The sequence below is a fragment of the Carcharodon carcharias genome, chromosome 2 (genome assembly GCF_017639515.1).
Source record: "Carcharodon carcharias isolate sCarCar2 chromosome 2, sCarCar2.pri, whole genome shotgun sequence".
NCBI lineage: Eukaryota > Metazoa > Chordata > Chondrichthyes > Lamniformes > Lamnidae > Carcharodon > Carcharodon carcharias.
In genome coordinates this window covers 9,815,466-9,839,446 of record NC_054468.1, presented here as the reverse complement: position 1 = coordinate 9,839,446, position 23,981 = coordinate 9,815,466, and the positions used below count along the sequence as shown (strand labels likewise).

Sequence of the window (23,981 nt, the reverse complement as noted above, 5' to 3'; positions counted from 1 at the left end):
TTCTATCAAATCTCCACTCAACCTTCTCTCCTCCAAGGAGAACAGTCCCAACTTCTCCAATCTAATCACTTGTAGAAAAACTGTGTCCTTCCTCTCATCATTTGGGAAATAAAGACTAGGCAAGGGGGTTTTCCGAAAGAATTTTGGATTTCTATAGTGCCTTTCATCACCACAGAATGGCTCCAAAGCATTTTACAGCCAATGAAGTGTAGTCACTGTTGCAATGTAGACAATGCAGCAGCCAATTTGTGAATAGCCAGCTCCCACAAACATCACTGTAATAATGAGCAGGTAATCTGCTTTTGTCATGTTGTTTAAGGGATAAATATTGGCCAGGACACAGCAGAGAACTCATGTGCTCTTGCTCCAACTGTTGCCCTGGGATCTTTGATGGGTCCCAGAGTCAGCAGTTTGCAAATAAACCGAACCTGGAGGAGAAAATGCCAAAAGAACAAGAGAGAAAATCTACAGTAAACAGCTGACATTCGGAAATTACCTCAATCTTGCTTTTGTTTCTCTGCTGCATTGGGAATAGTCCCAGCAACCATAGCTTCTATCCTGCTATCGTCATGGGGAACCTATATTGTCTGCTCACTATGTGTTTAATGTCCTTTCTATAATGGGATCCCAAGCCTGCACACAGTGCTCAAACTGTATTTGTACAAAACTCATCATCACCTCTTATACTTTAGACCTAGATTGTCCTGGGGTCTCCAGGAGTTAAAGATCAATCTCCTGGGCACTGATCCCCAGAGAACAACCTTCAGAGGAATTAAAAATAATCGTGTCTTCTTCCAATTTATTTAAGCACTTTTGTTTTACTAGTTATAAGAATATTAGAGATATTGGAAAAAACAAGATCGACCAGCAGGCCAGGCCAATTGAAGAAGGGCGCTCATGTGATGAAACGTTCAGGAGTCCTTCCAGTCTGAGTTGGTAACTCTATACCTGCCCTTTTTACTCTCCACCGTCTTACCAATCATGGTCTAGTCAATAACAACAGAGGATAGAAACATTCTAATTGTCCTCCAAAAGATCCTTCTTGTCAGGTTTTCAATTGAACCTAACACATCAGCTGGCCTACACTCTCAACTCAGCCCATCCAATTCATATTAAAGAGCAGGTTGGTTTCTGTTGTTTGTTTGTATGTGTGTGTGTGTGTGCACACGCATGCGCACGTGTGTATATATGGGAACGAATCAACACAGCTCTTAGGGTCTTAGCTTTGTGTCTAGGGCCAATATTTAACCTTTAACCAACATCATTTAAACATGGGGAGACAGTGGTGTAGTAGTATTGTCACTGGACTAGTAATCCAGAGTGCTTTTTGGGATATGGGTTCAAATTGCATTACCATGGAATTCAAATTCAATGAATAAATCTGGAACCGAAAGCTAGTCTCAGTGATGGTGACCATGAAACTATCATCGATTGTTGTAAAAAATCCACCTTCTCTTCAGGGAAGGAAATCTGCCATCTATGCCTGGTCTGGCCTACATGTTACCCAACAGTGACTCTTAACTGCCCTTCGAAATGGCCTAGCATGCCACGCGGTTCAAGGGCAATTAGGGATGAGCAAAAAAATGCCACACATAAAATAAAGTGAAAGTTAAAAAGGTGACCTGGTCATTTATCTCATTGCTATTTTTGGGGTCTTACTGTGCGCCGATTGGCTGCCCATGTCTTTTAAGTTACAACATGGCTACAATCAACGCAAAGAGATTTCTTTGACTGTGAAGCACTTCGGGATGCTGTGAGGTAGCCAAAGGCGCTATAAAAATGCAAGTTCTTTCCTTCGTCTATATCCACATTCTGGGCTTAATTGGATTCCCCGAGTCCCCAGTCACCAGCACTCTAACTCAATGTTGCAACCAGTCTGAAAATCTGAAGTTGTTATTTAGGGGAAGAGACACTAATATGGCTCCATGGGAGAAAATGGCCAGTTCTCAAACTCATTTCTTCAAGTGTAACACAGATTTGATTGCAACTGTTTTACTGCCTGTAGCTCATAGGCAGTTTAATTTATTTTGCTAATAACCAGACATCAAACCAAATGTAGCAATGAACTCAGGATGACTTTTACCGCAGACTTGCCCAAGTCACCGGGTCCAAATTTTAACCCCCACCTGCCCAACATCGAGGACAACAACAGACTTGCATTTATATAGCGCCTTTGATGTGGTTAAAGCCATCCTGAAATATTTCATAGCGGCTTTAGTCAGGCCAAGTATGACACGGAGCCACATAAGGAGCCGTTAGGTGGTGACCAAAAGATTGGTCAAAGAGGTAGGTTTGAAGGTGCCTCTTAAAAGAGGAGGAGAGATTGAGAGAGAGAATTCCAGAGCTTCCAGCCCAGCTGGCCAATGGTAGAGTGAAGGATACGGTGGGAGAGTTTTGGGGGGTGGGGTGCGGGGTGGGGCATTGTGCAAAAGGCCAGTTAAAAATGACCTGGTTGCTTCTTAGTGACTCAACGTTCTCCCACCATCTTCAATGTTAGAGTTTCACAGGTGAATAGCATGGCCTTGTCCATTCATGTGGAGCCTGTTGTGCCAATTAAGACCCCGAGGGTAATTCAACCAGCGCCTGATCGGGGAATCTGCCATGATTTTCACGCCATGTTAGAGCTGGAAGGAAGGATCGAAAGACTCTCTGGGTAAGTGAGAGAAAATATCCTTTCTGGGCTGACAGAATCAGGAGTTTGACTGGGGAATATGGGCAGAGAGTGAGAAGGTGGGGCTGGCTGAGGGATATGGGAAAACTTTCTCTATTTCTGTTGCTCTAATCCTCAACTTCATCTTTCTCCAGTTCTTCTCTTATCTTCTCTCAATTCCCCTCCGAGCTCATCTTGGCCCATGAGAGTCACTTCCTTCCCATTTCGCCAACCCTATTTCCAGTAAACTGCTGACCACCCAAAATTTCTTCCTGGTTCACCAGGTTAACTGATATTGTTCATGGTTCTCTCTGCTCAGACACTTTCCTCCTCATCTTCAAGCCTGTCATCAGCTCCCCAAATAACCAACCCTTGACCCCCCTCCATCCTTGCGAACTACCTCCCTATCGCTTACGTCCACTTTTGTCTGCAACTTACTTAAACATGTCGTCGCCTCCCAAATCCATGTCCAACTTTCCTGGAACCACATGTTTGAAACCCTTTAATCAGTCCCAAGACAGCTTTATCAAAATCATAAAATGACATGCTGTGTGACCGGGACAAAGGTAAACTTTCCCTCCTCGTCCTTCTCAATCTGTCTGCAGCCTTTGACACGGATGACTACACCATCTTCCTCCAATATCCTTCCACTATTGTCCAGCTGGGTGGGACCTGGCTCCATTCCTGTCTATCTAATCATGAGCAGAGGGTCACTTGCAATGGCCTCTCATCCTGCTCTCACACCGTTACCTCTGATCTCCTCAAAGATCTATCCTTAGCCTCTTCCTGTTTTATCTACATGCTGCCCCTTAGTGACATCATCAAAAACAGTGTTAGTTTTCACACATAGGCTGGTGCCACTCAGCTTCACCTCACCTCCACCCTCTCTCAACTCCGCCACTATCTCTAAATTATCAGACTGACATGAGTTTGTCTGACATCCAGCACAGGATGAGGAGAAATTTCCACCAACTAAATATTGGGAAGAGTGGAGTAACAGTCTTTGGTCCCCACTGCAAACTCCCTTCCCCAGCAACTGTTTACATCTCTCTCTCTGCAATCTATCTGAGACTGAACCAGAATGTTCACAACCTTGGTGTCACTTGAACCCTGAGATGACATTCCGACCTCATATCTGCGCCATCACTATGACTGCCTATTTCCACTTCAGTAACATCACCTAACTCCCCCGTCTCTGTTCATCTGCTGCTGAAACCCTCGCCTATGTCTTTGTTACCTCCAGATTTGATTATTCCATTTTACTCCCAGCTGGTCTCCCAGATTCTATCCTCCGTAAATGTGACATCATCCAAAACTTTGCTCCCGGGTCTTAAGTTGCACCAAGTCTCAGTCACCTGTCACCCTGTGCTCGCTAATCTACACCGGCTCACAGCTAAGAAAGATCTTGATGTTAAAATTCTCATCCTTGTTTTCAGATCCTTCCATGGCCTCACTTCCCCAATCTCTGTAATCTCCTCCAGCCGCACAGTCCTCTGAGGTATCTGCACTCATTTAATTCTGGCCTCTTGACCACCCCAGTTTTAATCACTCCACCACTGACAACCGTGGCTTCAGCTGCCTGGGCCCTAAGCTCTGGAATTCCCTCTCTAAACTTCTCCGCCTCTCTACATCACTTTTCTCATTTAAGATGCTCCTTAAAACTTGGCTCTTTCATCAAGCTTTTGGTCTTCTAGTCTAATATCTCATTATGGATCGCCTTTATTCTATCAATTAACACATAGTGGAATGCCAGGGCTGCTCCAACCTCTTAGAATGCGCATCCTGTGCTATGTGGGAACTCCAGGATGCTTCCCTTGTCCTGAACAACCATTTGTGCAGGAAGTGTCATCAGTTGAAGCAGCTTGAGCTCCAGGTTTTGAGACTTGAGCAGCAGGGATTGCAGTGCTTCAAGAAGGCAGCTCATTATCATCTTCCCTAGGGCAATTAGGGATGGGCAATAAATGCTGGCCTGGTCAGTGATGCCCACATCCTGTAAATGAATTGTCAGTGCAGCTGAGGTTGAGAGCTACATGGATAGCACATTCATAGATGTGGCCGCCCCACAGTTAAAGAGTATACATGGAGGGAAGGAATGGGTGACCACCAGTCAAAAAAGAATAGGCCGGTAGTGCAGGAGTCCCTTGAGTGCATCCCACTCTCCAACCAGTATTCAGTTCAGAATGCTGATGAGAGAGATGGCTCATGGCTCATGTGGGGAGTGCAGCCACAGCCAAGTCCATGGCACTATGGGTGACTCAGCTGTACAGGGGGTACATTGAACTGCACAAAATTATAGACTCATAGATGTTTACAGCACAGGAGGCCATTTGGCCCATTGTGTCCGCACCCCAGTCAACAAATATCTGACTACACTAATCCCATTTTCCAGCACTCGGCCCATAGCCCTGGAGGCCAGGGCAATGTAAGTGAATATCTAAATACTTCTTAAATGTTATGAGAGTTTCTGACTCAACCACCCTTTCAGGCAGTGAGTTCCAGACTCCTACCAACCTCTGGGTGAAAATATTTCTCCTCAACTCCCTTCTTAGCCTTCTACCTCTTACCTTAAATCTGTGCCCCTTGGTTATTGATCCCTCTGCTAATGGAAAAAGTGCCTCCCTATCCCCCCTATCTATGCCCCTCATAATCTTATACACCTCTATCAGGTCCCCTCTCAACCTTCACTGAACCTTGGAAAACAACCCCAGCCTATCCAATCTTTCCTCATAGCTCAGACCCTCCGGCCCAGGCAGCATCCTGGTGAATCTCCTCTGCACCCTCTCCAGTGCAATCACGTTCTATGATGTGGTGACCAGAGCTGCACACAGTACTCCAGTTGTAGCCTAACCAGCGTTTTATACAGTTCCAGCATAACCTCCCTGCTCTTGTATTCTATGCCTCGGCTAATAAAGGTAAGTATCCCATATGCCTTCTTAACCATCTTATCTACCTGCCCTGCTCCCTTCAGGGATATGTGGATATGCACACCAAGGTCCCTCTGATCTTCAGTACTTTCCAGGGTCCTACCATTCATAGTGTAATCTCTTGTTAGTCCTCCCCAAGTGTATTACCTCACACTTTTCCAGCTTAAGTTCCATTTGCTACAGGGCTGGACAGACTGGATGCAGGGATGATGTTTCCTCTGGTTGAAAGGTCTGGAACAAGGGGTCACAGTCTCAGGATATGGGGTAGGCCATTTAGGATTGAGACGAGGAGAAATTTCTTCACTCAGAGGGTGGTGAACCTGTGGAATTCTCTACCACAGGAGGCTGTGGAGGCCAAGTCACTGAATATATTTAAGAAGGAAATAGATCGATTTCTGGACTCTTAAGGTATCAAGGGATATGGGGAGAGTGTGGGAGTATGGCGTTGAGATAGAGGATCAACCGTGCTCATAATGAATGGTGGAACAGGCTCGAAGGGCCAAATGACATTCTCCTGCTCCTATTTCCTATGTTTCTGTGACTGGAAGAGCTATAGTGATAGGTGATTTGATAGTTAGAGGAATAGACAGGCATTTCTACAGCCACAGTTGAGAGTCCAGGATGGTGTGTTTCCTCCCTGGTGCCAGGGTCAAGATGTCACTGAGCATAGTTCCATGGGCAGGAGGATAAACAGCAGCTGTAGTACACCTCAGTATGACTGACATAGGCAGACAAAGGGATGTGGTCCTGCAGTCAGAGTTTAATGGGCTAGGAAATTTGCAAGCAGGACCTCAAAGGTAACAATCTCTGGATTACTCCCAGTGCCACGTGCAAGTGAGTATATAGATAGTAGGGCAATCAGATGAATGTGAGGCTGGAGAGATGGTGCAAGAGGGAGGGTTTTCAGTTCTTGGGACACTGGGACTGGCTGGCTCGGGGGGATTCGGGACCTGTACAGGCCGGACAGGGTGCATCTAAACAGAGCCAGGACTAAGTTCCTCGGAGAGTGATTTGCTGGCGCTGTTGGGAAGGGCTTAAATTAACTTGGCAGGAACCAAGAGGTCATATCAGAGAGGAATTCCAAGGTGCACAGAATGCTGGGGGAGATAGATAGCACTAGAGTTTGGAACAATAAGTTATTAGGTGAGGTCAGGGTAAGGAAGAAAGTAATAAAGTCTAAATCAGAGTTACTGTGCATGTGTGTAAATGCATGGAGTGTGGTAAATAAGACTGAGAGTTACAGGTGCAGATTGCAATGTGGAAATACAATATTGTCTCTATAACAGAGACCTGGCTCAACGAAGGACAGGACTGGGTGTTCAAATTCCTGGGTACAAAGTGCTCAGGAAAGATAGGAAAGGAAGAAATGGGGGAAGGGTGGTGGTATTGATCATGGAGAGCATGGCAGTGCTGGATAGAGAGGATGTTTTAGAGGAGTCAAGGTCAGAATCTATTTGGATAGATCTATGGAACATAAAAGACGCAATTACATTACTCAGTATTGTCTATAGGTCATCAACCAGTGGGAAAGATGTAGAGGAACAGGTTTGCAAGGGAATTACAGGGGGTGCAAAAATTATAAAGTACTTATAATGGAGGACTTTAATTATCTGAATATAGACTGGGATAGTATTAGCGTAAAGGACAGAGAGGGACAAGAATTCCTAGAGTGCGTTCACAAAAAATTTCTCCAGCAGTATGCTTCCAGTCCATTGAGGAAGGGGGCACTGCTAGATCTGTTACTTGGGGATGAGGTAGGCCAAGTGGATCATGTGTCAGTAGGAGAATGTTCAGGGGACAGTGATCATTGTATCATGAGGTTTGGGCTGGCTGTGGAAAAGGATAAAGAGCAATTCAGGGTAAGGTTAATTAACTGGGGAAAGCCAAATTCAACAGAGGTGGGAATGGATCTGGGCCAAATGAATTGGAATCAAATGTTGACAATTAGGGATGGGCAATAAAAACGCTGATCCAGCCAGAAAAGCTAATGTCCGGTGAAAGAATAAAAAAGATGGTGGCCAAATAGATCAAGTGTCAGTCGGCAATCATTTAGGGGACAGTGATTATTGGATCATGCGGCTTAGGCTGAGTATAGAAAAGGACAAAGAACAGGCTAGGGTAAGAAAAAAATAACTGGGGAAAAGTCAACTTCAATGGGTTAAGAACGGATCTGGGACAAATAAATTGGGGTCAGAGGTTGGCAGGAAAAACAGCAGCTGAACAATGGGCTACCTTCAAAGAAGAGATAGTTCAGGCACAGTCAAGGTATATTCCTTCAAAAGGCAAAGGTAGGGTAAACAAATCCAGAGCTCCCTGGGCGACAAGAGATAGAGATTAAAATGAAGAGGAAAAAGTGTGCTTATGACAGATGTCAGGTGGAAAATACAACAGAGAACCAGGCTGATTATAGGAAGTTCAGAGGGAAGGTGAGAAACTAAGAGAAGCAAAGATGGAGTAAGAAAAGAGACTGGTAGCTAACATAAAAGGGAATGCCAAAGTCTTCTACAGGCATATAAATAGTAAAAAGGTGGTAAAAGGAGGGACAGGGCTGATTAAGGACCAAGGGGATTTGCACATGGAGGCACAGGCCATAGCTGAGGTATTAACTGAATACTTTGCATCTGTCTTTATCAAGGAAGAAAATGCTACCCCGGCCATGGTAAAAGCAGCTAATGAACACACTAGATGGATTTAAAATTGATCAGGAGGAGGTATTAGCTTGGCTGCGGATGCTTAAAAGTTGATAAAGCACCAGGAGCTGGACCAGGTCCAAGGATACTGTGAGAAGGGAGAGCGAAATGGCATAATTTTTCAGTCTTCCTTCAGCTCAGGGGTGGTGCCAGAAGACTGGGGGATTGTAAACGTTACACCCTTGTTCAAAAAAAGGTGTAAAAATAAACCCAACAACTACAGATCAGTCAGTTTAACTTTGGTTTAACTTCTTGAAACAATAATTCAGGCCAAAATTAATAGTCACATGGACGAGTGTGGGTAAATTCAGGGAAGCCAGCGTGGTTAAGAGTAGATCATGCTTTACTAGGTTGTTGGAGTTTTTTTGAAGAGGTAACAGAGGGTTAATGAGGGCAATGCCGTTGATGTGGTGTACATGGACTTCCAAAAGGAAGTGACACACAACAGACTGGTGAGAAAAGTTGTAACTCGTGGAATAAAAGGGACAGTAGCAACACAGATGCAAAATTGGCTAAGTGACAGGAAACAGAGTAATAAATGGATATTGTTCAGGCTGGAGGAATGTTTGTAGTGGTGTTCTCCAGGGGTCAGTGTCAGGACCTTGCTCTTCCTGATATATATTAATGACCTAGACCTTTGTGTACAAGGCATGATTTCAAAACTTGGAAGATGATATAAAACTTAACAGCATTGTAAACTATGAGGAGGAAGGTGTAGAAGTTCAAAAGGACATAGACAAGTTGGAGTGGGCAGGCAAGTGGCAGATGAAGATCCATGCTGAGAAATGTGAAGTGATTCATTCTGGTACGAAGAACATGGAAAGAGAATATAAAATAAAGGATACAACTCTAGAGGGGGTGCAGAAGCAGACGAAACTGGTTGTATATGTGCATAAATCATTGAAGGTGGCAGGACAGGCTGAGAGAGTGGTTAATGAAACATATAGTGTCCTGGACTTCATTAATGGGGGCAAGGAGATTATGTTGAACTTGTATAAGATACTAGTTTGGCCTCAACTGGAAGTATTGCTTCCAGTTCTGGGTACAGCACTTTAGGAAGGAGGTAAAGGCATTGGAGAGAGTGCAGAAAAGATTCATGAGAATGAACTGAGGAATTACAGTTATGAACATAGACTGGAGAAGTTGGAACTGTTTTCTTTGGAGAAGAGAAGGTTGAGAGGAGATTTGATAGAGGTGTTCAAAATCATGAGGGGTCTGGACAGAGTAGATACGGTGAAACTGTTTCCACTTGCAAAAGAATTAAGAACAAGGGGACACAGGCTTAAAGTATTTGGCAAAAGAAGCAAAAGTGATATGAAAGAAAATTTATTTCAGCAGAGAGCGGTTAAGGTCTGGAATCTCTGCCTGAGAGTGTGGTGGAGGCAGGTTCAATGGAGGCAGTCAAAGGGAATTAGATCATTACCTAAAAAGGAGTGAGTTACTCGGAGAAGGTGGGAGAATGGCACTAGGCAAATTGCTCATACGGAGAATCAGTGTAGACACGATGGGCTGAATGGCCTCCTGCTCTGTAACAATTCTGAGATTCTGTGAATGCTTCTATGACACCTCTCAGTGCATTTCATTATGTTAAAGGCTCAACAAGATGCACTGCAGGAACTCACCAAAGCTCCTTAGACAGCACCTTCCATCTAGACCACTACCATCTAGAAGGACAAGGGCAGCAGATAGATGGGAACACCACCGCCTGGAAGTTCCCCTCCAAGCCACTCACCATCCTGACTTGGAAATATATCGGCCGTTCCTTCACTGTCGCTGGGTCAAAATCCTGGAACTCCCTCCCTACCAGCACTGTGGGTGTACCTACACCACATGGACTGCAGCGGTTCAAGAAGGCAGCTCACCACCACCTTCTCAAGGGCAACTAGGGATGGGCAATAAATGCTGGCCCAGCCAGCGAAGCCCACATCCTGTTAATGAACTTTTTAAAAAACTATATAAGCACAAGTTGTTGCTATTATTGTTGAGAAGTTAGCTGGGTAATTTATGAAAAAGGCTTGGCTCGTCTGGCTAATACTCTTCTCTGTGTTTCTAAAAACTGCATTTCTGGGTCCTGTGTAGTGAATGCTGCAATAAACACCCGAGTTTAACAGCATGAGTCATCACCTCTTCACTTGAAGTTTCTAAAGCATTATTACTATTAATATTGATATAAGAATTACAGGTGAATATAAGAGTGAGATAATTTGAGAGAATAATTACAGCTTTGTCAGCAGGGCCTGCTCATTACCATTTTGAATAATGTCAGGAAAAGCTGATTCAGCCCCGAGGGTCAGTTAATGTTCATGCACCTCAACAAAATAACATTCTAATTTTTGCTATTCATCTGAATGACCATTCAAGTTCCCTGTGCTTGGCTTATAATTATCTTCACCACTTTCCACAATTTGTAACCGTACTTCAAATTTGATGCCCTATTCTTTATTGGTCTAGGTTTTCCAGCAGCATTACCCTCTCCTAAACCCACCCTCCAATTTTAGCTGGGCCTAAGTGGATAGCAACTCTCGTGTCAGAGTCAGAGGCTGTGGGTTTGGACCCTGCTCCAGAGACTGGAGCACATGGTCTAGGCTGACAGCCCTGGTGCAGTACTGAGGGAGTGCTGCACTGTTGGAGGTGCTATCTCTCAAATGAAGTATTAAAACCGAGGTGAAAGCAAAATACTGCAGGTGCTGGAAATCTAAAATAAAAACAGAAAATGCTGGAAAAACCAAGCAGGTCTGGAAGCATCTGTGGCGAGAGAAACAGAGTTAACGTTTCAGGTCCATATGACTTTTCTTCAGCTCTGAAGAAGAGTCATATAACTTCAAGTAATATATCTTTCAAATAGGATTGCTCTTTAGAAGAGGCAGCACAGCTACAATGGATCAAATGGCCACTTTCTGTGCTGTATGATTCTATGGTTCCATAAGAGATAAAGTGAGTGGGCAAAAATATGGAAAGCTGAGTTCATTGTAGGGTTGTATGGGGCCAACCACCTCAAATAAGGGAAAGACAAACAGGAATATTTTCATAATGGTGAGCTGGGTTGTGAAGAGGAGCCTACAAAAGGATATAGAGAGGTTAGGTGAGTGGGCAAAGATCAGACAACTGGAGTATAATGTAGGAAAATGCGAAGTTATCCATTTTGGCAGGAAGAATAAAAAAGAAGCTTATTATCTAAATGGTAGGTTGCAGAGCTCTGAGATGCAGAGGGATCTGGGTGTCCTAGTGCATGAATCACAAATGGTTAATATGCAAGTACAGCAAGTAATTAAGAAAGCTAATAGAATGTTATAGTACATTGTGATGGGAATTGAATACAAACCTAAGGAGGTTATGCTTCAGTTATACAGGATGTTGCTGAAACCACATCTGGAGCACTGTGTACAGTATTGAGGAAGAGTGTTGGGAGCAGTTCAGAGAAGGTTTACTAGACTAATAATACCTGGAATGGGTGGGTTGTCTTATGAGGGAAGGCACGACAGGTTAGGCTTGTACCTGCTGGAGTTTAGAAAAGAGGTAACTTGATTGAAACATACAAGATCCTGAGGGGACTTGATGGGTGGATGTGGAGAGGATGTTTCCACTTGTGGGAGAATCTAGAACTAGGGGTCACTGTTTAAAAATAAGGGGTCGCACATTTAAGACAGAGATGAGGTGAAATTCTTTCTCTCAGAGGGTTGAGAATCTTTGGAAGTCTCTTCCTCACAAGGAGGTGGAAGCAGAATCTTTGAATATATTTAAGGCAGAGCGAGATAGATTCTTGATAAGCAAGGGGGTGAAAGGTTACCGGGGATAGGCAGGAATGAGGAGTTGAGGTTACAATCAGATCAGCCATGATCTTATTGAATGGTGAAGCAGGTTCAAGGGGCCGAGTGGCCTTACTCCTGCTCCTAATTCATATGTTCATATGTGAGAGATGAGGAGTTGTGCAGGAGTAAAGAGAATCCATCATCACAAATCCTTAAAAGCTAGAGCACAGATACAACCAATAATCAGCAAGGTTACTGGAATATTCATCTCAAGAGTGCTGGAATAGCAAAGGCTTGAAGTTATGTTACAGGCATACAGAGCTCTGATCAGACCCCATCTGGAGTAACTGGGTTCAGTTTTCAACACAGCACCCCAGGAAGGATACACTGGTCATGGAGGGAACGCACTGCAGATTCATCAGAATTATACTGGAGTCCAAAAGGTTAAATGAGACGGTCAGGTTTCATAGGCCAGGTTTGCATCCCTTGAACACAGAAGATTGAGGAGTGGGGTTTGAAATGATAACGAGGCCGGCTAGACACAAAGAAACTATCCTGTCTGGGATGGGGGGGGAATGCAGAACAATGGGACATGATCCTAAAATTAGAGCGGGGACATTCATTGAAGGGTGAAATCAGGGAATACTTCCTCATACTAAGGACAGTGGAATTCGGGAACTAACAATTCACAAAAAACTGCGCATGCAGAGGATCAATTATGTAAAACGGGGATTACTAGATCTTTGCTGGGGAAGCGTGTTGTGGGGGATGGGGCAAAACTGGGAAATGAGCCGTAGACCAGCCATGATCTAAATACACTTACAGAACAGTCTGAGGGGTCGAATGGCCTACTCATCTACCAACCCCACCTCCCCCCCCAAAAATAAAAATGGGTGACAGACCCATCAGCTTAAAAACTTAAAAAGAACAAAAGACTTGTGTCAGGCTCCTGCAGCTAAGCGAGTGGAAGCGATGGGGTCTACGTGTGTGTCAATGAGTCCTGAAATCAAGATCACATTTGTGAAATTGGCACAATTACATTCAGAATGAAATGTCATTAGCTTCACATTTAGAACCCAAACAGGAACCAAAATTAATGATAGAGGTGACAAAAACTTGCCTCTCTTTACTTAAGTGTGAGTCTAAAAAAAATGTTCAAAGGGCATTTCAAATCGTATGGTGACCTGTGTCTCATGCATCAGTATCGCTCACTAACTTGTTTCATGAACACATTGATTATGCGAAATGGAGATGTATTCAAAGGATCAGTTCCTCGCAGCTTAACAGCGATTAATTATCAGCTGGTGCCTACTGATGAATAAAGACTGGATACTTCAGTGTAGCCGAGAGAGCAGACATTGTTCTTTCTCATCCTGTCACAATTACTTTTTAACAAAATTTGCGGCCAAAATGAACGATGAACCAGAAACTGAAGGGAAATGTAGGACAGACCTGTCCCCACCAGTACTGTACCTCAGTGTTATACATTGACAGACCTGTCCCCACCAGGACTGTACCCCAGTGTTATACAGTAACAGACCTGTCCCCACCAGTACTGTACCCCAGTGTTATACAGTGACAGACCTGTCCCCACCAGTACTGTACCCAAGTGTTATACAGTGACAGACCTGTCCCCACCAGTACTGTATCCCAGTGTTATAGAGTGACAGAACTGTCCCCACCAGTACTGTACCCCAATGTTATACAGTGACAGACCTGTCCCCACCAGTACTGTACCTCTGTGTTATACAGTGACAGACCTGTCCCCACCAGTACTGTACCCCAGTGTTATACAGTGACAGACCTGTCCCCACCAGTACTGTACCTCTGTGTTATACAGTGACAGACCTGTCCCCACCAGTACTGTACCTCTGTGTTATACAGTGACAGACCTGTCCCCACCAGTACTGTACCCCAGTGTTATACAGTGACAGACCTGTCCCCACCAGTACTGTACCCCAGTGTTATACAGTGACAGACCTGTCCCCACCAGTACTGTACCTCTGTGTTACACAGTGACAGACCTGTCCCCACCAGTACTGTACCTCAGTGTTATACAGTGACAGGACTGTAGTCTTTGCTTTCCCAAAGCAGGTCCACAACTCCTGATGAAAGGCCACATGTTTAGACCCATGGCATATAGCATAACATCGCTTAAAAGAGATGTTCTGGTTGATATTGCTTTCTCTTATTACGATCTTGCTGTGCACAATTTGGCAGCGGTGTTTCCAATATTGCAAAAGTGACTACACTTCAAAAACTACTTCCTACTACTATTCCTATTGCCTGTGAAGTGCTCTGAAGCATCAGGAGAGGGCAGACAGGGCCTCTGTTTTCAAATCTCATCCAAAAGATGGATCCAACGTGTCAGTGGATATTGTTCAGATAAACGGACTGGCTGTTTTGATGCTTTATAGTTGTGTCATAGGGAAGACCCAACAGCAGAGGCCTGGTGACACGTTGGTCAAGGTGAGCAGCTGTGTTACAGATGCTGGTAAACCCTTACCTGTAATCGGCAGCAGTAACGTGCAGCTGGTTTCAGGTTGTCCAGCTCGAAAGCCGTCTCCATTCCACAGTAAACTAGTTCCATGGACTCCTCCTCTTCTCCCCATTCCAGTCTGTACTCTGATATATCGGCACCATCATTGTCAGGGCCCTGCAACAACACACAGATACCGAGAGCCACATGAGATAAGAAGGTAAAACATGTAGTTCCGTAGCAACTTCCACATCTTCAGGATGGCCCATGGTGTTTTGTGACCAATCATAGCCCAGTCACTGCTGTCGTAAGCATAGCAACATAAAGAACCAGGAAGAAGCCTCAAACTTGCTCCACCATTCAATTAGACTATGGCTGATCTCCACCACATTTACTCGTCTTTTCTACGTATCCCTCGATACCCTAACCCAACAATAATCCATCAACCTTAACCTTGAAAGCTCAAATTGTCGCTCAACGTCTCCAGACATTTTGGGGGCGAGGGTTCCAAATTCCTCTACCTTTTGTGTAAAGAAGTGTTTCCTATCATCACCACTGGACAGCCTAGCTCTAATTTTAGGTTTATGCCCCTTTGCTTTGGGCTTTCCCAGCTGCAGGTGAGAGTTTATCACTAAGTGGACTATTAAATCCTTTAACCATCTAAAATACATCAATTAGGTCCTCTTCAAACTTCCCTATAGAACCAAGGTGGGTAAATGGAGTTAAGATACAGATCAACCATCATCTCGTTGAATAGTGGAACAGGTTCATGTGGATGAATGGCCTCCTCCTGTTCCTAATTTCTAACCAGCAGCTGCTGCTGCATGGAAATTGGCTGAGAATAGTGTTGGGTCCCTGGGACATGAAAAGAAATCCAGAGCTTTATACTTATTGCTATTGTTTTTTTTCAAAAAAAGGACTTTCTGCTGAACCAGAAAAGATGGCTGCTACAATTCACATGACCACAGGGTTGGCCCTTTGCCTGTGAGCAACCCCCAGGAGTTACGAGAATAAAAGAATTCTTTCTCAGCTGGTGGTATCTAACTCTTCATTGTATAGACCCTCTGTCATCATGAAAACCAGGACACTCGCACAACACTATGGTGGCAGAGCTGTTAACAGACCCAGCTCATATCTGGGACTGTCCAGGCCCATTTCAAAAGTGAACCAAATCATCAGATAAGCTCACCTTGCTAGCGGAGTGAGTGGGTCTGCCTAGACAATGGCTTTCTGACACCAGACCCTCAATATATATGGTAACTCTTTCAACAGCTGTAAATCAGGAAATGGAAGGGAGGGAGGAACTCAGGAGAATCACAATCACCAGGGAAGTGGCATTGAGCAAATAGTTGGGGCTGTGGCTGACAAATCCCCAGGTCCGGATGGACTTCACCCTAAGGTCTTGAAAGAAGTGGCCAGTGAGATAGTTGATGCACTGGTTTTAATTTTCCAAAATTCCCTAGATTTGGGGAAGGTTCCATTAGATTGGAAAATAGCAAATATAACTTCTTTATTCAAAAAGGGAGGGAGACAGAAAGCAGGACACTATAGGCCAGTTAGCCTAACATCTGTTACAGGGAAAATGTTAGAAGCTATTATTAAAGATGTTATAGCAGGGCACTTAGAAAAATTCAAGGTAATCAGGCAGAGTCTACATGGTTTGGTAAAAAGGAAATCAAGTTTAACCAATTTATTGGAGTTCTTTGAAGGAATCACATGTGCTGTGGGTAAAGGGGAATCGGTGAATATACTGTACTTAGATTTCTAGAAAGCATTTGTCAAAGTGCCACATCAAAGGTTATTGCAGGAAATAAAAGCTCATGGTATTGGGGGTAACATTGGCATAGAAAGAAGATTGGCATGGATAGAAGCTAACAGGAAGCAGAGAGTTGGCATAAAAGGGTCTTTTTCTGGTTGACAGGATGTGATGAGTGATTTGCCACAGGGATCAGTGCTGGAGCCTTAACTTTTTACAATTTATATAAATTACTTGGATGAAGGGACCAAAGGAATGATTGCTAAATTTGTTGATGAAACAAAGACAGGTAGGAAAATAAATTGTGAAACATAGAAACTAGGAGCAGGATTAGGCCATTCGGCCCTTCGAGCCTGCTCTGCCATTCAATATCATCATGGCTGATCATCCAACTCAATAGTCTGCTCCCGCTTTCTCCCCATACCCTTTGGTTCCCTTCACCCCAAGGGCTATATCCAACTCCTTCTTGAAAACATACAATGTTTTGGTCTCAGCTACTTTCTGTGGTAGCGAATTCCACAGTCTCACCACTCTCTGGGTGAAGAAATTTCTCCTCATTTTAATCCTAAATGGTCTACCCCATATCCTCAGACTGTGACCCCTGGTTCTGGACTCCCCCACCATCAGGAACATCCTTCCTGCATCTACCCTGTCTAGTCCTGTTAGAATTTTATAGGTTTCTATGAGATCCCCCCCTCATTCTTCTGAACTCCAGCGAATATAATCCTAACCGACTCAATCTCTCCTCACATGTCAGCCCTGCCATCCCAGGAATCAGTCGGGTAAACCTTTGCTGCACTCCCTCTATAGCAAGAACATCCTTCCTCAGATAAGGAGACCAAAACTGCACACAATATTCCAGGTGTGGTCTCACCAAGGCCCTGTACAATTGCAGCAAGACATCCCTGTTCCTGTACTCGAATCCTCTCGCTATGAAGGCCAACATACCATTTGCCTTCTTTACCGCCTGCTGCACCTGCATGCTTACCTTCAGCGACTGGTGTACGAGGACACCCAGGTCTCATTGCACATTCCCCTCTCAATCTATAGCCATTCAGATAATAATCTACCTTCCTGTTTTTGTTACCAAAATGGATAATCTCACATTTATCCACATTATATGCATTTGCCCACTCACTCAGCTTGGCCAAATCACACTGAAGCATCTCTGCATCCTCCTCACAGCTCAGGACAAGTTAGGAGGACATAAGTGACATGGATAGGTCAAGTGGGTGGGCAAAGATCTGGCAAATGGGGCATAATGTGGACATATGTGAAATTGTTCATTTTGGCAGGAAGAATAAAAAGATTATCTAAATGGTGAGAAATTGAGGAGCTCTGAGATTCAGAGGGATCTGGGTGTCCTAGTGCATGAATCACAAAATGTTAGTATGCAGGTGGCTTTCGAATGGAACCTTCCCGGAATCAAGGGAATTTTGGAAAATTAAAACCAGTGTATCAACTATCTCACTCGCCATTTCTTTCCAGGCCTTAGGGTGAAGTCCATCCGGACCTGGGGATTTGGCAGCCCGCAGCCCCAACAATTTACTCAACACCGCTTTTCTGGTGATTGTAATGCGATTATCATTTATTGTGAGGGGAATTAATTACAAAAGTAGGGATGTTATGCTTAAATTGTACAGGGCATTGGGTAGACCATATCTGGAGTATTGTGTAAAGTACTGGTCTCCTTATTTAAAGAAAGGTGTAAATGCATTAGAAGCAAATCGGAGAAGGTTTACTAGATTAATACCAGGAATGGGCATCAGGTTGGACAGACTAGACTTGTATCCACTGGAGTTTGGAAGAGTAAAATGCGACTTGATTGAAACATATAAGATCCTGAGGGGTCTTGACAGGGTGGATTTGGAGTGGATGTTTCCTCTTGTGGGAGAGTCTAGAACTAGGGGTCACTATTTAAAAATAAGGGGTCGCTTATTTAAGACAGAGATGAGGAGCATTTTTTTCTCTCAGAGGGTTGCGAGTCTTTGAAGCTCTCTTCCTTAAAAGGCAGTGAAATCAGAGTCTTTGAATATTTTTAAGGCGGAGCTAGATAGATTTTTGATTAAAAAGTGGGTGAAAGGTTATCAGCAGTAGGCAGGAATGTGGGTTTGAGTAATATTCAGATCAGTCATGATCTTATTGATTGGCAGAGCAGCCTCGAGGGGCTGGGCGGCCTACTCCTGCTCCTAATTCATATGTTCATATATGTGTAACAGCTAATGACTGGTACATTATCAGTCCTGAAATCAGAGCCAGTTCTGGACACTGGATAAACATCCCCTTTCGATCTTTACGGAGAAAGAAAATCAAGTGACCATTTTGAAACCTCTATATGTCTTTGAGAACTGATAAGTTGTCAGCGCTCAACCCGCAAAGCCTGTGCTTTGATTTTAAGAGTTTCTGATCAACACCTGCCAAGCTGTCTAAGCACAGAAAGCCCATCATGCTACAGCATCGTTCATTTCAAGCATCTTTGTATTATTATCTCCAACTGGAAACTCATCGGAACTGAATCCCACCATGAAGGAGAACATCCTTCTTTGGCTTTGACTTCTCGGGGTCTGGAGATCACGTGAACTAATATTCAGTTCCGTGGTTCTTGTGCTGCAAAACTCTTTTTATCTATGCCCCCCCCCACACGCGTGGTGCGTGTGTGGTACACGTGTGGCGCATACGTGCGCGTGTGTGGTGCATGTGTGGTGCGCGTGTGTGGTGCGTGTGTGATGCGCGTGTGTGGTGCGTGTGTGATGCACGTGTGTGGTGCATGTGTGATGCGCGTGTGTGGTGCGTGTGTGTGGTGCGTGTGTGTGGTGCGTGTGTGATGCGCGTGTGTGATGCGCGTGTGTGATGCGCGTGTGTGATGCGCGTGTGGTGCGTGTGTGATGCGTATGTGATGCGTGTGTGGTGCGTGTGGGAAGTTACAGACATTCCTCCAGTGGGTTTTTAAATGAGAAATAAACTAACCTTCTGAGTTAATCATAATGCTAATTTGTTACGGATTATTAGTAAATTGGATCACATAAACCAAGAGATTGGGAAATCTTGCCACTGCATACTTTAAAAATAATCCAAAACATGTTCTACTTACAGACAGGTGGTGAGAAGAAATCAGTGCAACAGGTTCTTTGGGCTGAGCGGCCAGGCAAGTGGAGAGTATTCCATCACACTCCTGACATGTGCCTTGTAGATGGTGGACAGGCTTTGGGGAGTCAGGAGGTGAGTTACTCATCACAGGATTCCCAGCCTCTGACCTGCTCTTGTAGCCACAGTATTTATATGGCTAGTCCAGTTCAGTTTCTGGTCAATGGTAACCCTGGGATGTTGCTAGTGAGGGGGGATTCTGTAACGGTAATGTCATGGGGGGACGGTTAGATTCTCTCTCGTTGGAGATGGTCATTACCTGGCACCCAATTTCCACACTGCTAGTATAGAGGTTAGGAACAGGAGGAGGCCATTCATCCCCACAAACCTGTTCCACTATTCAACATGATGATGGCTGATCTGTACCTTAACTCTGTTTACCCACCTTGGTTCTATTGGGAAGTTTGAAGAGGACCTAAATGATGTATTTTAGATGGTTAAAGGATTTAATAGTCCAATTAGTGATAAACTCTCACCTCAGGCCAGGAGAGCCCAGAACAAAGGGGCATGAACCTAAAATTAGAGCGAGGCTGTTCAGTGGTGATGATAGGAAACACCTCTTCACACAAAGGGTGGTGGAATCTGGAACCCTCTCCCCCAAAAAGTCTGGAGATGCTGAGCAACAATTTGAGCTTTCAAGGTTAGATCGATGGATTATTGTTGGGTTAGGGTGTTGAGGGATACGTAGATAAGACGTGTAAATGTGGTGGAGATCAGCCATAGTCTAATTGAATGGCGGAGCAAGTTTGAGGCTTCTTCCTGGTTCTTTATGTTGCTATGCTTACGACAGCAGTGACTGGGCTATGATTGGTCACAAAACACCAACTCGGTCAGTATTGGTGCTACCGAGCCACTCCTGGCAATGGACATTGAAGTCCCCCACCCAGAGTACATTCTGCGCCCTTGCCACCCTCAGTGCTTCCTCCAAGTGGTGTTCAACATGGAGGAGCACTGATTCATCAGCTGAGGGAGGGACAGTATGTGATAATGAGCAGGGGGTTTCTTTGCGCAAGTTTGACCTGATGCCATGGGGTGCGGAGTCGATGTTGAGGACTCCCAGGACAAGTGATTTGGAAGGCAATTGGAACGTTGTCACAAGGGGAATGGAATATAAAAGTAGGGATATTTTTCTACAGTTGTATAGGGTGTTGGTGAGGCCACATCTGGAGTAGTGCGTACAGTTTTGGTTTCCTTCTTTAAGGATATAAATGCGTTAGAAGCAGTTCGGAGAAAGTTCCTGGGATGAAGGGGTTATCCTTATGAGGAAAAGTTGCACAGGCTGGGTCTGTATCCATTAGGGTTTAGAAAAATCAGAGATGATCTTATCAAAGGGCAGTGGAGGCAGGGTCGTTGAATACTATTAAGGCAGAGGTAGATCGATTCTTGACCAACAAAGGAGTCAAAGGTTATCGGGGGTAGGTGGGAGTGGAGTTGAGGCCACAATCAGATCAGCCATGATCTTACTAAATGGCAGAGCAGGTGCAAGGGGACGAATGGCCTACTCCTGCTCCTGATTAGTGTGTTTGTATGTATGTTCGTACGTAAATACATTTTCACTCACTGAGTGGTTAGGATCTGGATTGCGCTGCCCAAGCTTGTGGTGGAGGTGGATTCGAACCAAAGCATTCAAGAGGGAATTGGGTTATTATCCGAAAAGGGGAAATGTGCAGGGTTATGAGAAGGCAGGGGAACGACACCAGGTGAATTACTCCTTCAGAGAGTCGGCACAGGCAGGTCAGGCTGAATGGACTCCTCCTGTGCTGTGATTCTGAACGAAGAGATTGTGGAACTCAGCAGAACATGGAATTGTTGAGGTTAATAGAATAGATATAATTAAGGGCAAGCTACAGATGGAAGGATAGGTTTTGCTGATGGGGTGAGATGAAGTCAGGTGAGTGGAGCATAAATACTGGCCCAGAATGGCCTGTTTGTGCTGTACATTCGGTGCCATTCTATCTGGTACAACTGCCCTGAGAATATATCATATTCTGACAGTCATGGGCATCTCTGAAAGCCATGAACATTTGCTGAGAGTACAAATGGCAAACTAACAGCTTCTTCTGAAACAATTCCTGTACTTCCTGTTCCTGGAGATGAAAGGTTGGATGAGCCATTTCTAATTACATCCACATTACCTGGGCTTTTAACATCAGAAATATCATTGAGGAGGGGCGATTTACCAACATCTCGTACATTAGTTAAATTACCTTCACAATAAGTGCTTTATCTCAGAGTTTATGTATTGCAGTCCAGTTAATGCATCTATTTTTAAATCTAGGTACAGCATGAAGGTTCATCAAAGTAAGCATTAAAATAGAGAAAAGGTCACAGAGGGAGAGAGAGGGAGGGCGGGGGGAGAGACAAAGAGGACAGAATTTCCTGTGAGTTGGAGCAGATAGTGGATGAATGAAGCCAGTAGACTCTTTAGTGTCTGTGAAAGGCAAATGGAAGGTGTGATGGAGAACACACGAACAAGGAGCAGGAGTAGGCCAATCGACCCCTCGAGCCTGCTCCGCCATTTAATAAGATCATGGTCGCTCTGGTAGTAACTTGAAATCTGCATCCCGCCTACCCCCAATAACCTATCAACCCCTTGCTTAACAAGAATCTATCCACATCTGCCTGAAAAATATTCAAAGTCTCTGCTTTCACCACCTTTTCAGGAAGAGAGTTCCAGAGACTAACGATCCTGAGCGAAAATATTTGACCTCATCTCTGTTTTAAATGGGCGAACCCTTATTTTTAAACAGTGACCCCCTCATTCTGGATTCACCCACAAGAGGAAACATCCTCTCCAAATCCACCCTGTCAAGACCCCTCAGGATCTCATATGTTTCACGCAGAAAACAATAACCGGTATTTTTTCCCCTCACAGATATTTAAGATGCTGCCATTTCCAGCATTTTCTGTTTTTATTCCAGATGTCCAGTCAGGTTTGGGTTTGGAAGTTACCCTAGTTATAGAAAGCTCTAGCCAACAGTAGCCAACTGTCATCGACAGTGCTATCTAGTGGCAATTACTGAGCAATAACCTGCTCACTGACGCCCAGTTTTGGTTCCGCCAGGGTCACTCAGCTCCTGACCTCATTACAGCCTTGGTTCAAACATGGACAAAAGAGCTGAACTCCTGAGGTGAGGTGAGAGTGACTGCCCTTGACATCAAGGCAGCATTTGACCGAGTGTGGCATCAAGGAGCCCTAGCAAAACTGGAGTCAATAGGAATCGGGGGAAAACTCTCCGCTGGTTGGAGTCATACCCAGCACAAAGGAAGATGGTTGTGGTTGTTGGAGGTCAGTCATCTCAGCTCCAGGACATCACTGCAGGAGTTCCTCAGGGTAGTGTCCTTGGCCCAACCATCTTCAGCTGCTTCATCAATGACCTTCCTTCCATCATAAAGTCAGGAGTGGGGATGTTCACTGATGATTGCACAATGTTCAGCACCATTCGCGACTCCTCAGATACTGAAGCAGTCCATGTCCGAATGCAGAAGACCTGGACAATACCCAGGTTTGGGCTGACAAGTGGCAACTAACAAGGGTGCAACAAAAGTGTCAGGCAATGACCATCTCCAACAAGAGAGAATCTAACGATGGCCCATTGATGTTCAATGGCATTACCATCACTGAATCCCCCACTATCAACATCCTGGTGGTCAGCATTGACCAGAAACTGAACTGGAGGAGCCATATAATTACTGTGGCTACAAGAGTAGGTCAGAGGCTAGGAATCCAGAAGCAAGTAACTCACCTCCTGACTCCCCAAAGCCTGTCCACCATCTACAAGGTGCAAGTCAGGAGTGTGTTGGAATATTCCCCACTTGCCTGGATGAGTGCAGCTCCTACAACACTCAAGAAGCTTGACACTGTTCAGGACAAGGCAGCCCAATTGATTGGCACCACATCCACAAACATCCGTTCCCTACTCCACCGACGCACAGTAGCAGCAGTGTGTACCATCTACAAGATGCACTGCAGGAATTCACCAAGCCTCCTTAGACAGCACCTTCCAAACCCATGACTGCTACTAACTAAAAGGACAAGAGCAGCAGACACATGGGAACACCACCACCTGCAAGTTCCCCTCCGCGTCATTCACCATCCTGACTTGGAAATATATCAGCCGTTTCTTCGCTGTTGCTGGGTCAAAATCCTGGAACTCCCTCCCTAACAGCACTGTGGGTGTACCTATACCACATGGACTGCAGCGGTTCAAGAAGGCAGCTCACCACCACCTTCTCAAGGGGCAATTAGGGATGGGCAATAAATGCTGGGCCCAGCCAGTGACGCCCACATCCCATGAATGAATGAAAAAAAATCTCTTTGGGCAGGATTTTTGCTCCAATATGGAGGCAGGCTGGTGCATAATCTCACATCTCCGGCTTACTTGTTTGCCAGCACCATCTTGCCTCCAAACCATTTTTCTAGAGGGCAGTTTGGGGGCAGTGTGGTTACCCAGCCGCAAGCGGCGGGTAGGCTTGTTAAGTTAATGTAAAGGCCAATGGAGGCTGATGATCAGAGGTAAGTTCCCTGAAGCATCATGAGCACGGCAGCTATCTGGACTCAGCCTTCTGGTGGCAATGAGGGGGCCAGT

At 44.8% G+C, this 23,981-nt stretch overlaps 1 protein-coding gene across 1 annotated transcript in view; it reads right to left on the bottom strand.

The window, feature by feature from the left end:
* Window positions 1–23,981, bottom strand: part of fndc3ba (fibronectin type III domain containing 3Ba) — a 444,633-nt gene that overhangs the window by 39,708 nt on the left and 380,944 nt on the right. Inside the window, exon 21 of the mRNA XM_041204259.1 lies at window positions 14,520–14,669. Within this exon, the coding sequence (XP_041060193.1) occupies window positions 14,520–14,669 (150 nt within the window). The remainder of the gene's footprint in view (window positions 1–14,519; window positions 14,670–23,981) is intronic.